The 17,798-nt window shown below is 36.2% G+C and overlaps 2 protein-coding genes across 9 annotated transcripts in view; both read left to right on the top strand.

Annotated features, from left to right (window-relative positions):
• Window positions 1–17,798, top strand: part of LOC139961535 (uncharacterized) — a 71,809-nt gene that overhangs the window by 43,190 nt on the left and 10,821 nt on the right. The window lies entirely within an intron of this gene.
• The window catches only part of LOC139961533 (uncharacterized), a 27,230-nt gene continuing 10,084 nt past the window's right edge, over window positions 653–17,798 (top strand). For 2 of the 8 annotated variants that reach the window (XM_071960771.1, XM_071960769.1), the window contains exons 1-2: window positions 12,422–12,468; window positions 16,921–16,978. In XM_071960771.1, the coding sequence (XP_071816872.1) occupies window positions 16,927–16,978 (52 nt within the window). In that variant the 5' untranslated portion in view covers window positions 12,422–12,468; window positions 16,921–16,926. Of the gene's footprint in view, window positions 810–12,314; window positions 12,469–16,920; window positions 16,979–17,798 lie in introns of those variants that run through there. The other 6 variants (XM_071960764.1, XM_071960763.1, XM_071960768.1 and 3 more) reach the window with 5 other exon arrangements.

Below are 17,798 nucleotides of genomic sequence, written 5' to 3'. Positions count from 1 at the left end.
TTCTCGAGCTATTATTTGACAGTTATTTTCAAATGTCATTTCTAGTGCTCTGATATATTATTTGCACATATAATTGCACATATAATCATAGCACGAAAACCAATATATGACAATTTAATTCTTATGTCGATTTGTTCCAATCAGAGCTCTAGAAAATGACATTTGACACTGGTCGTCGAATGAGAGCACAAAAAACCGACATTAAATTTGTTAACATTTGTCGCATTTATGATGGCACACTAGGCGCGACTTAGATGGTACTCTGTTGTGGGTATACCGTAAACCACAGTTTTGTTCTAAGAATACGGAAACCTTCCCGCATTGCCAACATTTACTGTAGTACAGGTGCCAACATGTCAGTACTGCTCACTGTAATCTTGTATTAGTGTTTGCAGTCCCGTTTGTCATATATCTCTCTTGTGACTGCTATCTGTATTTCCTTATTGTATTATCCCGTTATTTGTTGCATTTATGACTCTTTTACCTCCTTTGGAGGATACATAAAAATAATAAACTGAAAGTGTAACTACAATACACAGACTTCTAACATTGTAATACATGTGACATGGAAAAGAAGGCGTACGTGAACTGAATTGTAAATCAAACTCATATTTCTTTTTTGGGTATTTGTCTGCAAACTTGTCATTAACTGATTGGATGATATTATGGGCGGAGTCTAAAGAAAGTTGATCAAATGTACTTGCTTAGTAATTGCGCAGCTCAGTTATTCTTTCCGCTAACAGACTATAAACAACGAAATTCCGTTAAACCAAAGACTGCAGTACGAGGATTTGCAAAACAATTTTAAGGTAAAACTAATGTTAATATGTATCTAAGATTTGCTTTGGGTGTTGATTTTTTTGTCCATGCATCTACATTACATAGAAACTTGGAAAAGAACAAGGAAATTATCCATTGTTTATAATTTTCCAGTCAATCTTTCTTTGTTCATTTACGTAGATAGAAACACGTTATGGTCTACACAAACACACGAAAGTTTTTTGTGAAGTAAACAATAGATAGATTTTCGGCTTGCATTTGAACATTCCCAGTTTGAAAATTGTCTGCGTGATGAAATTATACAAACATTAAAGGAATCATGAACCACTCTAAGAATAATGTTTATTAGGTCAAAGTTGGCTTAGTTTGATCAATTACTATAAATATTGAGTATAATTTAGAATGACTCAATGAAACCAATTTTCGATAATTCCCGGCTTAATTCAGTACTACTACAGATACAGCTAAGGTAATGTGACCATTAAACGTAGCTTGTTCCCTATCATTCTATTCTGTCAGTGCCATCCACTTCCTTTACTGTCATCGATATATTTTGTTCAATTTCTTAATGTTCCCTCGATATAATCTAGTTTGTCCGTATGCCCATGGAGCTTATATCTCAGTGGTTCGCCGCTTTTAAACGGTGAATAGGAGCATTGTTAAACTGCGTGACAAAAGACAATGTAGCCATTTTTTTGTTGGGGAGTGTCATTCAGAAGGAACGGTTTGTTGTTGCTTAAAAGCACAGCTAAAATAATACTAATTAATCACATGTTGTAAGCACTCGATATAGCTATGCAATTCTAAAAGAAAAGAAAAGAAATTTTCCCGTTTTTTATGCAATACATAGATAATTTTGCTCAAATATGTTAAGCATTATGTCATAAGGTAGCATTGCCAAAATACATGGAATGCAGTAAATGTTTGTATATCCCAATGTATATTATGCATCATATGGTAATATTGCTCAATACGGTACGTATAACTTAGTATAAGGTAGTATAACCGAATACACGTTATGCGGTATACATCTGTATTGTCCAATGTACATTATGATGTAAATGTGAAGTGTGTGTTAGTATTGTAGTGTATGGTAGTATTGCTCAATGCGTGTTATGCATTATATGGTAGTATTGCTCAATGCGTGTTATGCAGTATATGTTTGTATTACCCAAAACACATTATGAATTATATGGAATTATGGCCTAATACATGTTATGCATCACACAGTAGTCTAGAACAATACAAAACAAGTGTGTGGTAATAATGATCAATACGTGTTATCCAGATTATGGCAGTATTGCCCAAATACTTGTTATCCAGTATATGATTGTATTGCCCAATACTCGTTTTGTTGTATATTGTAACATTGCTATATCTATATATCATGTAGTATTGCCCAAAACATGTTATGCAGTTTATGGTTATATTGCCCAGTACATGTTATCCAGTATATGGTATTATTGCCGAATATATTGACGTCATGCAGTATATGTTATTATTGTCCAATATATGTTAAGCAGTACATGGTAGTAATGTCAAAATATATGTTATGCACTATGTATGTATTATCCAAGAAAACATTATGAGGTATATGGTAATATTGCCTAATACACATTATGAAGTATATGGTACAGTATAGTACTGCTTCATACATTTATGCATTAAATGGTAATTTTGCGCTATATATGATGCATTATATGGTAATTGTGACCAATATGTTAAGCATGATAGGTAGTGTTGACCAATACATGTTATTCACTATTATAGTATTGCCTTTTAAATGGTATTCGGTAGGTTATATTGCGCAATACATATTATACAGAAGGCTTATGTGGTAGTATTCCTCGATACTTTATGATCGTTGACATTTGTCAAATGCTTCGGTTTACGTTTACGGGTTCACATATTACCAGATTTAAACATTTGATGTGGGAGAACATCAACGCTATCAGTTTGATTCGGAGCTGTCGTTCATCTGTATGAGTATCAATTCCGTCTATAACATAGGCAATAAATCACGATGTTGGTAGTTTGGTCTATGTCTACTGAAATCAAATAAAAATATACATTGTTATTCTTGACATTCGTAAATGTGATTCTACATAAAAAAAGGAAGTTACCTCAGAAAACAGATTTTTATTGAAAAGTAATAGAGAGATCTGACAATTAGTCATTTTGACATACTCATTACTTTCAGCTCAAATGTTTGCTTTTCTTCGTCAGAAGGCCCTTAAAGTTGAAAATGACATATACACTACCAGTTATGTTGTGTCAAAACCTTGATGACGTCATGATGAAGTAATCATTACACTAACCTTTCAGTATTAATCAATACCATGGTAATTGGCTACCCGAGAACTTAACAGAGTCAAATTAAGTTGCTCATTATTTCTTTATTTCCACAGATGAAAATGACAAAGATGCTTTTCACACTTTCAACCATCTGTGGTCTTATCTTGACAAGTGAGTGTGCTTTTATCAATGTTATTCTTTTTCAAATAAGTGGCACTGGTAACTGTAAATATTCCCACGGATTTAATTAATTTCCGTAAAACCGATTAAAATGATCCTGTATTTTCGTGTCCGAGACGACACAGAGTCAAGATGAAGCCGTTTTCCAGACCCTAGACGTGGGGGTCGGGGGTTCAAGATCACAATTTTACAAGTCCTTGGACTTGAATCCGTGTCGTCTTGGACTATGAGTTCTGTGGACAGATGGATGTTCATCCATTTTCTTCTCTCTCCGCCAACTGTCTCTGGAGATTCATGAGTCATCACAAGCATATATGGTCCCCGAATTTCCAACTGTATGACTTTAATCCTTCCTAATTTTCTCCTGGTATTGAACGCATGGATAAAACAAATGATAACGTTAATATGACCGTCCAATCTGTAAAGAAACAACACAATACATGTTTGTCTTCAACCGTACGAACTGCAACACTGGACACAATTTCCTATTTTAACATAGCATTACGCACTTAAACTAATTAACAAGTAGCCTAACTATACCGTGACACCAGAATTCAATTATTTAATAGTTTAAAAGTTTATTTAAATTTACAATTAAGAGACTAACAACGAGGGAAACTTCAGAAAATATATTTTACACATTCCTAGCAGATTTTAATTACAAGCATTATTTTAATATTGTAAACGTACCCGCTTGGCGTCTATTTTAGTTATCCTGTATCGATTTGTTTTGTTTTGTTGCTATTGTCGTCTTCAGCTAGTGCATTGGAATGTTACGAAGCCACAACGTTGCAGTGTGGGGATCACGATGCGATCTACGACGCTGTCTGTGACACGCTCGATAGTGCTGCGCAACCGAGTCAGCAAGTCACCTGTCCTGACAAATGTGCTAAAGTTAGCGTTACCAACAGCTGTAAGTGTGTCCTATATATTGTAATTAACGTTAAAAGTACGACCTTGTGGATACTTGTTCTTGGATACTTGTTCAAACGGCCATACGGTATAGTTCAGCAAAATGTGAGTGCAGGGTATGTTCCAAAAGCTTTTACATTATGTCATATATTGATCTTTAAAGTATTCTAAGTGTCGGATCTGGAATGCTCTCTTTACAGGATATCTTTAGGCCGAAAATGAATTTTGATATGTTTTAGACTGTCCGGAAATAAACACTGCAATTAGCCCAGCTTGTGTTTCTAAACAAAATGATGTAGGTATTTCTTTATTTGTGATGCAACTATACAACTCTGCATGAATTCCCACTTTTCACCTAATTTTGATGTGTTTCTTGCTAGCTCAAAAGTAATTAATGTTTATATTGATAAATTCTATACTAAACATTGGATAACATTTTTGCCTGGGCTCGTGGATATATTCCACGTAGCTGTGTCGCTTCTTTCATCATTTTACTAAGAGTCAATCTCGAAGCTAAAAATGAATTGCATACAATTGAATACACCTTGTACGTTTCAGATCAAGGCATGTTTGAAGTACACACTACCGTTGCAACTTGCAGTTCTGGAAGTAACGGTTGCATGGATAAGGACGAATTGGCCGCTCAAAATTCTGAATTAAACCAACGGATCATGAGCTTGGAATCAATGGGAATCACCGTAGAAAGTGTCGATGCCTGCATATGTGGAGAAAATCTCTGCAACAGCGCTATGAATCTGGCTTTCGGTTCAGTCGCTCTCCTTCTGCCATCGTTCATTTTAACAATCAAAGCTATTTTTCTTGATTAGAATTTAAAGACAAATGTCTCGATAATCTGATTTTCTTTTATATAGATGCCTTTCTTTCGAAACTGCTTTTTACTATTTTGGAATCCGAAATAAGTCACCTTTTAACATTTTATACACAGAGTTTATGACTATATTTGTAAGTAATGTCAGGGGTTCCTAAAACAGTACCGTATAAAGAGATTTTCCGATCGAACACGTTGTACAACAACCTTATAACCAATAGTGCCCCTAAATATGCATACACGGTCTATAAAATGTACTCCGTTATGACTGGCTAAACATTTCCTTACTCCAGTAAAGTTGACTACAATTGGTGATGGTCTGTGGTGTCATCTGGGCAGATGTGCTTCAGAAACTTTACGTAGACTGTCGCATTATTGTTGCTGATGTATCCTTGAAACCTGATACAGTTGAAATGTTTGGTTAGATGTCAATGTAATGTTCTATAGTTAAATGAGAAATCATCAAATGCGACTCTTTTGCACAAATATGATTGATATATTATCGAGCGAAACAAAGACATTTTCAGCGCAATCGCCCTGATGAAATCATACATTACTAAACAAACCTTCTTGGTAGTAAATGCTATTAGTACATAGTTTTGTCCTATAAAGATTCAAAACAGTTTTCATCATCAGCCACCAGAATATCCCATAAAAGTTTTATGCAACAACAGCACCCGACACGAAAGAGGTGTATAAGGATAATGCATTAGTCCCAACTGTTAAATGCCTTCACTTTTTGCTGATAGTTTGTAAATAAGTAGGATGTCATGCAGAAACGATATTTCGTCTGCTTCGTTCTTTATTTTTGCTGCTTTATATACACAGAATGTTGTCTAAAAACCGGGCTGCGATTTTTCCCAAACAGGTTTGTAATTATGTGTAAATACTCGCTCATGATTGGTGGAAAAGTTACGCCATCACCATAGAAACCTTCACTTCGAGGTTACCAAATATGTCTGCATTCATTCGTTGCAACGAACTCACGTATTGTACCGATTCAAGCAATTGCTGCTGTCAGATTTTGCGTATATTCATTCTTTTAGACTCGTGAATTAGCGGCGTGAAGTTGATTTTATTGTACCCATTCCACGAAACGAATTCTTATTGCAAAAGAACGGCCCACGAATCTTGGATAACGTAAACACGAAGTCAATGGAATGTAGCGTGTATATCATTAATAAGGTCAACATGTGATCCAAGCATTATAAGTAAAGTTAGGGGGTTTGGAAGGAAATTCCGTAACTAGACTGAAGTGTAACAAGTCAATAAAAAAAATATTTTCAGCTTAAACACCATGATTCCGTGACGTCAATGAACCTATTCATGTTTTGACATTTTATGACCTATAGTTATAGACCTTACGTTGATCTGATGCCTGACGTCAAGAGCAGTCTAATGGGCTGAAAACTGCGTAATTGCAAACCTGATGGGGGCGGGGGGATACATAAGTTGGCTATTGTCTTTTTCCTTCTGCAATTCAAATATGTGTTACAAATCAAATTTTACAATAAACTACAATATACCCAAGAAATAAATTGTCTCTGTTTTCTCTTGTTTGTGAAGTAAAAACTACTTTTAAGATTGAGTAGTAGCTGACATATGTTCTGCAGACGTGAGAGATTGTACTCTGCTAACGGTTTCGCAAACAGGACATGGCGTAGTACCTGGAATATTGACACATTCAGAAGAATCCGTTCTGGGTGTTGGACATTGACACCGCATTGTGAACTCATTATAAATACCAGTAATACGATACCAATCTCAACTTTAGAACATTTATTTCTAAGGGGACGATTGAAATCCATTTTGTATTTTTGTATTGGAATGTACAATGCGGTGTTAATAATAGAACATGATATTATGTAAACAATGTGGTCAATAATATTAACAATGGAAAATAAGAAGGCTTACGTAAACTAAACTTGAATGACATATCTCATTTGCTTTCTATTTTGATTATATCCACAGTTCAGCGTGAGCAGTAAAGTGTTTATGAGCATATCTGTGAACTTGACATTATAAAGTTGGAAGATACCATAAACAAGGATCAATCCATGTATACTTGCATGTGAGTGTGCAGGTCAGTTATTCATTCCGCTTTCGATGACTGTAATCATCAAAGTTCATGTAAACCGTAGACATGCAGCAGTGATTTATAGATATATAAAACAATTTTAAGTTGAGGTTGAGAGTTTGTTTCATTCGTCATGGGTGTATATTAGGGCCCGTAAAACTGCCTTGCTATACCACACCATAGAGTGTTCATATTTTTATTATATATATATATATATATATATATATATATATATATATATATATATATATATATATATATATATATATATATATATATATATATATATATATATATATATATATATATATATATATATATATAAAGGGTGCTAATTAATTCTAGAAGAATTTCTAGAAAGTATCATTAGAAATTAAATAATACGTTTGATAAAACTAAGAAATAGGTGGAACGTTGTTAAGTTAACAACGCAAAGTTGGAATGAACTAATTCATGTTCTTATAGCTATAATGATAAGTTTAGGCCTCGTGGAAAAGGAAACAGCAAATTTCAATTTTGAGTAGAACGCTTAAAGTTCTTGGCATTGGATCCTCAACAGAGGTTAATGATATTAATGAGGTTAATGATATATAAACTAAATGATATTAACAAAAGTCGTCAAGTGGGACCATGCAGTCTCAAAGCATACAATGGAAAACTGATAACAGACAAAACTCAATGTAAACCCAACAATGAGTTTATTAACTGTTCACTTCCTTCTTTAGAGGAAACGAGGAATAACGTATACCAATATGAAAACAATATAAACAGATGATGTTTCCCCTCCAATTTGGAAAACAGATGAGATTTTAGACTTTAAGCACGAAGCATACACCTCTAAACACAGACTGCGTAGATACATCAGTGACATTTAATGCCAGATTTTAAAGTTAGGGAGAGGTATTATCATTATTTTTATGATTATAAGTCTTCAAGCATTTCTTAAACACAAGTAGGTAAGGAGAGTCTCTGGCAGCCTGAGGTAAGTTGTTCCACAGCGCTGGGGCGTCATGGAGAAACGCTGATCTCTCAGCCCGCTTCTTGGGAGGGAACGTCACAAGTAACGTGGAATCAGAGGCAGAGCGGAGAAACCGGCTAGGTGTGTAGATCTGTAAAAGTTCTTGTAGATAGTGTGGTGCAATGTTGTACAAACATTTGTAGAAGTATGTAACGATTCGAAAACGAATCCTCTTCTCACCGGGCAACCAGTGCAGATCCAGTAGGACAGGGCTGATGTGGTCATTGCGTATTCTGCACACGTTGGAGTCGCTGCAACCGGGAGCCTGTAATGTCCGATAACGGAGCACAACAATAGTCCAACCGAGAAACCACTAGGCTCTGTACTGCGGTACGATAGGCTTCAGTAGTGAGGTACTGCCGTATCATACCAATCCAGCGCAGATGGAAGTTGCAGGACTTGATGATGCTGGTAACTTGTGATTCCATAGTGAGATGCCCATCGAACTGGACTAACTAATTAAGGTTTGAGCTTGAACCATAATGGATAGGCGTTCAGGAAATCTAATTGTTCATTGTCTGAATGCATTTATTCCTCAGCTGAACGTTTCAACTTGCCCCACCCCTCTGATATCAACATCTTGATGTCTCCTTAAAGGATTAAACAATTTTCGGAGGTTAAAGGTGCTCCAACATGACAAGTAAGTGCTTTGCGGCAACATCTTTATTTGCTAAGTTCTTGTTAATGAAATAAATGAATTAGCTGACTGGTATGTTTATGAAAGTTCAATTGTATTCTTTTCGAACTAAATTCACTGACAAATTTCTGCTTATATAAAATTGATATTTGAAAATCTGGCATATTTGGGGTCAGTGCAGCATACCATTAAACCATTCGGCCAACGTTTGGTAAAGGGCCAAGTTAGAAGAGTATAGGCGAAAGGAACATGTTGAGCTGATTTTATAGATGTCTCGATGTAGATGTCAGAAAATATTGAATATATGTACACTAAACTGCATTCCGAAAGCTATGCAGTTGTAAAGCTTGTGCCGTAGAGGTTCTCTTTATCTGCATTTTACAAGCCACGGTATCCATGCTACATGCAGGCCCCAAATACAAGGCAGAGTATTGTCTGGAAAGATTTGTTGGAAAAGATGCAATCAGTAGGCTACTTACAGTACATAGTTTGGATCCGTTCATATGGTAGTACTAATCCGAAATAAAAGTTTATGGCAGAATACACAATGATCTACTGATAAGACGAAACATAATTGAATGATGACACATTGAACGGAAGATATATACTTGTAAACACATCAAGCAAGCTTCAAAACATCTGCTGTAACAACGAACAGTAAATACTTGTTGACAATATTTGCAACTTTGGATTTATCACCCCTCCACAGTGGTTACTTGTTCTTTACAGGGAAATCAAATCGCGTTTCTCGATCTATCATTAGACGATCATTGTCCAATGTTTTTATCTAGTGCTCTGATTGCAAGAAATTGATATAGCCTACGTGAATGGATATATATACAATGTTGGCATTGGAATTGACAAAAAGCAAAGCTGTCCGGATAGGTCATCCGAGGCTCGCAAAGATGATTCTGACACAATTAATTCAAATGGAAATGAAGATACTGCTGGTTCTTCCCTTGTCATGGTTTCCAACTTGGCATTTATGCAAATGCTAATGAAAAGATCGCTGTGAACGTAAAGTTAAGCTATTCTAATTTCAACTGTTTTGATTCTTATGCTTATGAATATGCACATACATTCGCACATATAATCATAGCACGAAAAACGACAAATGACATTTCTTCCACAATTGTCGATTTCTTTCAATTAGGAAATCGACATATTTCAATTTAATTCGACATATGTCGATTTCAGGATGGCACACTAGGCGCAAAATAGACTCTACTCTGTTGTGGGGTATTCTATACTACATCACAATTTTGAACTAAGATAATAAAAACCTTCCTTCCCGAATTGCCAACTCTTACTTTAGTGGTGGTACCACCATGTCAGTACTACTCTGTGTAATATTGTATTAGTGTTTGCAGTCACGTTTGTCATGTATCTCTCTTGCGATTGCCATCTGTATTACCGTATTGTACTATCCTGTTCATTGTTGCATTTATACCTCCTTTGGTGAATACATAGAAATAATATACTGAAACTGAAACTACAATGCACAGACTTCTAAAATTGTGCATGTACGTACATGAAACATGGAAAAGGAGGCTTACGTGAACTGGAATTGGAGTTATAAATCAAACCTAGATTCCTTTAGGGGTATTTGTATTGTGTATTAAGACTGAAATTGATATTAATATGTATTTATGAACACTAATGCCCGTAAGATTGCTGTGAATCTGATAAAAAAAAATTGGCGAAAAAGTTACCTTTTTTATTGAAAATGCTTATTTTTCGTGCATCTATATTAAATTGAAACTTAAAAGAACAAACAAATTTCTATGTTTATAATTTCACAGTCAATTTTCCTTTGTTCAGTTACTTTTATTTAGTTTACAGAAACTCGTTTAGTGTACACACAGCAACGCCAGGGTATTTCCGAACGGAAAAGGGTAAATTGAAGTAAACAATGGAGGAATATACAGTTTGCATGGGATCATTCCCAGTTTGAAAATTGTCTGGGTGACGAAAATATTCAAACTCTAAAGTATATTATGAACTACTCGAAAAGTAATGTTTGTTAGGTCAAAGTTGGCTTAGTTCGATCGATTACGGTACCATCTTTATGCATATTTTATCCGTTTGGCGAAATTTACGAGCTCACTCGTACGAGCTACTTTAAAGTAATACATTGTTAGAAGGCAGCCCAAGTACAGTAGTTGTAACTTTTCGGAGGGAATGAAGAATTTTTAGAACATTGGTAAAATATGGGTGATAACTTTGACAGATTAAATCCATGAATGCAGTTTAAATGATCTTCTTGCGAAAACTATGCTACTTGTGAGTGTGTGTTCGTTTTATATATAGTGGCAGAGCGACATATCTATGCAATTGAGATTCATGTCGTAGTTCTTTAGTTTTAGGTCATAACATAATAATTGTGACTTTCAGGTTTTGGACAGTCATTCAATGACTCAAAATGACCTTTGATCTATTTTTAATAAACATGGACAAACATAGAAATGTGTGCAGGGCTAACACTCTTTGGTCATCACATAAGGCCTTGTAAACAATACACCATTATAGCATATGGCAACCTATAAATCACCAATATATTTACCTCTATGATGATTCAGTTTCTCTCTTACCATATCAATGAAGTGAAAATTTCAAAAGGTCAACAACAAATATGAAATCCGTAATCCCAGAATATGTTTATCAGAGCTATATGACCACAATGATGTTACCAAGCATACTCAGAACGCAACTTGAATAGGAGACAGTAAAACAGTATTTGTAAGAAACAGTGACTAGTCAAGCTAATGAAATCCAATTGTTAAGGGATGTGATTGTATTAAAAAGTGTCAATGTATACTTGCTATGTAGTCCAATCAATTTGATTATATGTTCTAGACACGGTATTTGCAAAGAAGTTCGCACCACTTCCAACATGGTTCAGAGGAATCATTAAAGAAGTCCTGAATCCAGCGATTTTTTCCCTGTTTACACTCTTTGATGCCAGTAGTCTATTATTTTGCTGCTCTCGTTTCGTTCTTAGAAACTTAGAATACATGCGGTGTCATTTATGCATCGATTAATGTTTTAAATTTGTTTTTATGCATTGCAAGGCTTTGGTAATCCTTTTCGAGCTTAAAATATGATGCATTACACTCCAGGTTATAAGCTGCTACTGCAACATTTGTTTGCTTATTTCTTAATGTAGGTGATCAAGCAAAAATGTAAAAAAAAATCCAAATCAGGGTAAAGCAGCTTCATGAATAGTCATTGAGTTATACGCACCCAAATGATCCGCACCCTCGCTAGGAATATCCATGAGAAATGTTCTCCTTTGTGACGCATATATATACCAATGAAGTGTATTCCCTTGTTCAGTGAAATATATTTACAAACGGATATAAACTTACAATTATTTTGCATTTTGTGATAATTGGATAACAAAGAGATGGATGGAAAACTGCAATGACTCATGTAGTGAGTACTGTATCGGCGATGTCGTACACCTTTAAACCAGGGAGTTGTTCCATAACAACTCCCTGGTTAAACTTACGCGTTGCACGGATTTCAAAGACTTATGCAGGTACTCTTTTTCACACACATCAATGGCATGGCTCCACAGACAGCACGTAACGTTTATATATGGCACATCTTTCATAGAATGGTATGACGTATTTTCGATGTAATATAGCACACACTTCCTTGAAATGGTCATTACATTCCAAGGGATCTCATGTGCAGGTATATACCGTCGACGCCCATGCATATAACGAGTACTGTAAGTACGTAATGTATGTATGAGCTATGTATATATATAAGCTATGAATAGAATATAGGACCGAGTCTAAAATTCTACTCGCCAAACGTTGAAATTACTCGCCATTTTTTTTTCCTCGCTAATTCTTTGTGCGATATAAGCCTAGGTAGTAAGGCCTAACTTAGTATATCGCCGTATAGAGTTACTGTTAGTTGGTAACAGCAAAAACGATCTCTTGAAATTTCGGTTGGTCAAAAGTGTTTAAAACATCATATATATGAAAATATAAAACGATGAAGCATTGTAACAACAACTTCCTGTTGTTCATTTCGAGATATGTAATGTTATTTCGGCAAATTATTATTTTACGTTTGTTCCTTTGAATGTTCAGTTCGTATCATTACACTTAGTAAAAAGTCACCGCACCTGAAAAATCTCCGTACATAATGCACATAAAAATAGTGAGCGCTTTTACACAGTTACCTCCCATTGACGTTGATCGTTGAACAACCAGAACGCAAAATGCATTGAGGTTTCGATGACTTCAATGCACTAGACTTCTGCTTGTTAGTTATTAACCTTTAAAACCTTTAAAAGGGTGACTCGGTTAGCCGAAGCTGATCTTCCCCGAGGCCCTAAAATACAGTCATTATAAAAAGAATAATATTATGAAACAATAAACAGAAAGTAAGACTATTAAACATACATATATACAACAGTAAATCACAAAACTGTAAAAATGGGTATAGAACATAAAAGCGTAATGAGATGATTAAGACTTGAAAAATTCATTGACTAAACGTTTAAAAATAGGTAAAGATTTGGCATGCTTGCATTCAGCTGGCAAACTATTCCATTCTTTGGCAGCTATGAAGGAAAATCTACGCTTGTGATATTCCGTTTTACCATCTTTCAGGTATAAGTTACTTTGGGTCGTGGATCTCAAATTGTGATTATGAATTTCGTGTGTAAAGTTGAATAACTGGGTTAGATAATTTGGGGAGAGGCCATTCATGGTCTTGTATATCATGATCAATCGTCGTATACGTATTTGCGTATCGACAGGGTGCCACTTTAGCATTTTAAATAATTCTGTCGAGCTTTCATATCTTCCCGAGTTCGTAATAATACGCGATGCTGCTTTTTGCATATGTAACAACTTTTGTAAATCATTTGCTCCACACGTACCCCAGACTATACTACAATAATCTAGAATGGGTCGTACATACCCATTATAGTAGATAATTTTCGTATTCAAATCAATATATGGTTGTATGCGTCTCAGTAAGGCAAGGCGATTTGAGACTGTTTTACAAACGTTGTCAACCTGAATATGCCAGGATAAATTGTTATCAATTGTTACACCTAATAGTTCTTCATATTTGACAGTCTTGAGAATTTTGCCCTCGAGTGTCACAGAAAGAGTATTTGCATTGTCAGGTAATGAAGCCAGTCTCTGACCAGATCCCATCAATAATACTTTCGTTTTAGTGGTGTTGATTGCCATTTTATTTCGGTCACACCAGGCACTAACTTTTTCCATGTCTCTTTGCAATTTGTTATTCAAGTCAATGGTAGATGTATCACTGGCATAAAATGTTGTGTCGTCAGCATACATATCCGCTGAACAATATTCCAAAGTGAGATCCATATCATTAATATAAATTAAGAACAGAAGTGGACCAAGAATGCTTCCATGGGGTACACCACATGCAATTCGTCTTGAACTCGATAAAACACCATTTAAGTATGTGCAATGACTTCTATTAACTAAATAGGATTTGAACCAATTAATCGCTTTACTCTATACACCATAAATACGTAGTTTCGTTACCATCATCTCGTGGTTTACCAAATCGAATGCCTTACTGAGGTCTAAGAAAACAGTTCCCAAAATATACCCCTTATCAATAGATTCCATCCACTGATCCACAACCTTCAATAGCGCCGTTTCGCATGAATGCTTTTCCCTGAAACCCGACTGTGCATTACGTAAAAGGTCAAACTTATTCAAATGCTTACTGAGGGCTAGGTGGACATGTTTTTCAATTATTTTTGAGAGAATTGGTAAAATTGCAATCGGTCTGTAGTTTGATAAATCATGGCGGGATTCCGTTTTAAAACTCGGGATAACCTTAGCTTCCTTCCAGTTACATAGAAATACATCAGTATCAATGCTTTGATTTATTATTCGTGTAATACTGGGAGTAATTTCAATTGCACTTATCTTTAATACATGCGCACTTATTTCATCGAGACCGGTCGCTTTGTTAGGCCTATACTAGCTGTAACAGTACCACTATGGCATGATAAACACAGGTCCTCTTCTGTACGTGGCCACCAAAACAATAGGGTTATTGTACTCCACACACCAAGTATAAGAGGTATCCACGATTTCCATCGTTTTATATCATGTAAAAGGTTTCTCAGAGTTTGACCTCTGGTGCCCTATAGGAGATTTGACTTCACAAGCATTAGGATTCTTGTACTCAATATGGCTAATCTAAATACCATGCAGGAGCGTCGGAGCCGGTACGGCAGGTCCGACGAACGCCGGACAAATATTCACGTGAGAAAAAATAGGACTAAGGAAAAAAAAAGGCATTTATATAGTTACAAACGGCGACTATTATTTTGAGCTTGAAAAGGCAAAATTTAACAATGCTTGTTAGAATGATGCGTTTCATTTGTATCCTGTAATTTCGTTGATGCCCATCTGATGCCCACAGCTCCTAGCTATATTGGCCTGCCTGTAACCAGTTTTCGCCTTTGCGTCCCCTCTCCCCATTCCCCCACCCCAAACTGCACCACGACCTCACAGTCAGTGGTTCAAATAATTACATTTCTGAGAATCAAAGCTAACGATAACTTAATTTTTGGTTCCTTGCTTTGGCAAAAGGAACCTTTATAGCCAGGTTTGTGTGTGTGCGTCTGTGTGTGCGTCTGTGACACTTGCTTTTGTACACCGTAAATCTACAAGGGAAAGTTGGACTAACTCAAACTTGGTATATAGATCCGCCATTGTGTGCCCTATTGTTTTTGGTGCCTGCGAGGTCACCAAAGGTCAGTTAGCGCACATGGACAGGGTCCGACATGGTTGATATTTTGGGAGTAGTTGTGAATGGGTTAAGTGATCATTTCCAAACATAACGGTGATGTGATCGAATGTCAACAAGGGTCAATTAGGGGTCAATTAGGGTGTGCGAAGTTATCAGAGTTCAAGTTTATCATTTAGTAAGTACGGTTAAGATGGACTACAGACTTGTCGTGTTGCTTTTTGAAATCAAAGGTCAAATCTTGAAAAATATGCTCATTTTAGGAGATACGGGGCAAAACAAAAAAAGTTTGTCAGTATTTTAATATATGACAGAGCTCTTTTGTGCTCTATAGAGGAAACCAACTCCCGCTTCACTCGGACACCCAGTTCTCAAGTTATGAGGGGCCAGAGGTTGGATTTGATACCTTATTAGCAATTACATTGTGTGTACATTGGAGCACATAACAAATTCAGGACATATTTCACATCATCGATGAGAACATTTTTGATAAAAAAACCATCAGGTCATCCAAGGTCAATTCAAGGCTGCTTATGTGCAAAAAACTAGCAACTTATGCTAATCTTTGCAACAACTTCTAGTCACAAAGTCTGACATGGCTGATATATTGGGACAAGTTGTAAAAGTAGTAGGGTCACGTTTTCAAAAATAACCGTTATGTGAACCAAGGTCACAAAAGGTCAATTATGGGTCAAAATTTGTGTTTGTTTATAATAACTTGTAAAACTCCCGCTGACAGGGTCCGACATGGTTGATATTTTGGGAGTAGTTGTGAATGGGGTAAGGGAATTAAAGGGATCGTTTCAAAACATAAGGGTCATGTGATCCAAGGTCAACAAAGGTCAATTATGGATCAAAATGTTTTTTTGTATGTCAACAAAGGTCAATTAGGGGTCAACAACTATTTTTGCGATAACTTGAGAACAAAATGCCCATCAAGGTTGGGAGTTACGGCTAATTTAATCCAATAGTCGACCTGTATTTGGTGACCTTTGACCTCAGGTTGACCTCTAGTGACCTTATTAGTTTCTTTCAAGTTGATTAATTGAATTTTCGTGGCCATATTCCGATCTAAATTGTCCATAGTTTGACTCCTCTGCAACTTTTATGTGCGAAGTTATTAGAGATCAAGGTTCGTTTGGTTTTGTTAAAATTCTTAATAAGTACAGTCAGGATGATTCTGTGAGTTCTGTAAAAAAAGCGAACTCATGCTCATATCAGACACCTGGTCCTCAACAGATTCTCAAAAGGACCAACGGTTGATTTGTGATATTTTTGGCAATATTATTGTGTGTGTACATAGGACCACATAACAATGTTAGGACAGTGCTGATCCCTTTAAATATTCCTTACAAGCAAGGAACTATAGTGCCCTTGGGCCCTTGCTCTTCCTTTAATTCTGTTTTTCTTTCGATCACCAGGTGAAAATGACGAATGCACTGTTCCTTTTTGCGACCATCTTTGGTTTTGCCCTTACTGGTGAGTATCAGTTGGTTATAATTTTCTACTGTACGTTAATGGTAGTCAATTCTAATATATTGGCCCCAAATTATAGCATGCTAAATTGCTAGAAGTTTTCAAAAAGTACTTTACTGGAGTTCTTTACTCTCCAAACGGTTTCCTGTTGGCCGATACGTAGTTAAATCAAGGTTACCATTACTTACTTTCGGGACATGAACCGTCTTACCTTTATAACTTCCGTGTTGGTTCTATAGTTCAACTTAAAGCGGATACACTTTGTTGGTACCCTCAAATGCAGTGTGAATACTGGCTGAGGGATTGTAACTCACTGAGAGAATGGATTGTCCATGCATTCGTTACGTCGAAGCTCGACTACTCAGTGCAATGGTATTCTGTATGGATTGGATTACCAGGCTGTAAAATTGACAGGCTAGAACGCGTACTAAACATCGTCGCACGTCTCGTTACTAGAACCCGGAAGTATCACATTGCCCCTACCATGATCGAACTCCACTGGCTCCCGATACGTGAACGAATCAACTACAAACTACTTCTTATGGTGTTCAAATGTATGCACAATGTAGGACCAAGCTACCTCACCAACTTGTTTCAGCTCCGACCATCATCTACACGTTCACTTCGCTGTAATTCATCGCTGATGTTACTAATCCCTAGACTAAAAACACAGACTTACGGCTTGAGAAGGTTCGCATCCAGTGCTATGGCGGCCAATCAATCTCAAATTGTGGGGAATCGACAAATACCGATTTAAATCGACATATACTAATTTCCTTCGACTTATACCATTTTCCAGCAGCTTAAATTGACTTATATCTAC

This window comes from Apostichopus japonicus, chromosome 20 (assembly GCF_037975245.1).
Source record: "Apostichopus japonicus isolate 1M-3 chromosome 20, ASM3797524v1, whole genome shotgun sequence".
NCBI classification, from domain to species: Eukaryota; Metazoa; Echinodermata; class Holothuroidea; order Aspidochirotida; family Stichopodidae; genus Apostichopus; species Apostichopus japonicus.
Note: the sequence above shows the minus strand (reverse complement) of the source record. Positions and strands in the feature narration are given on the sequence as shown.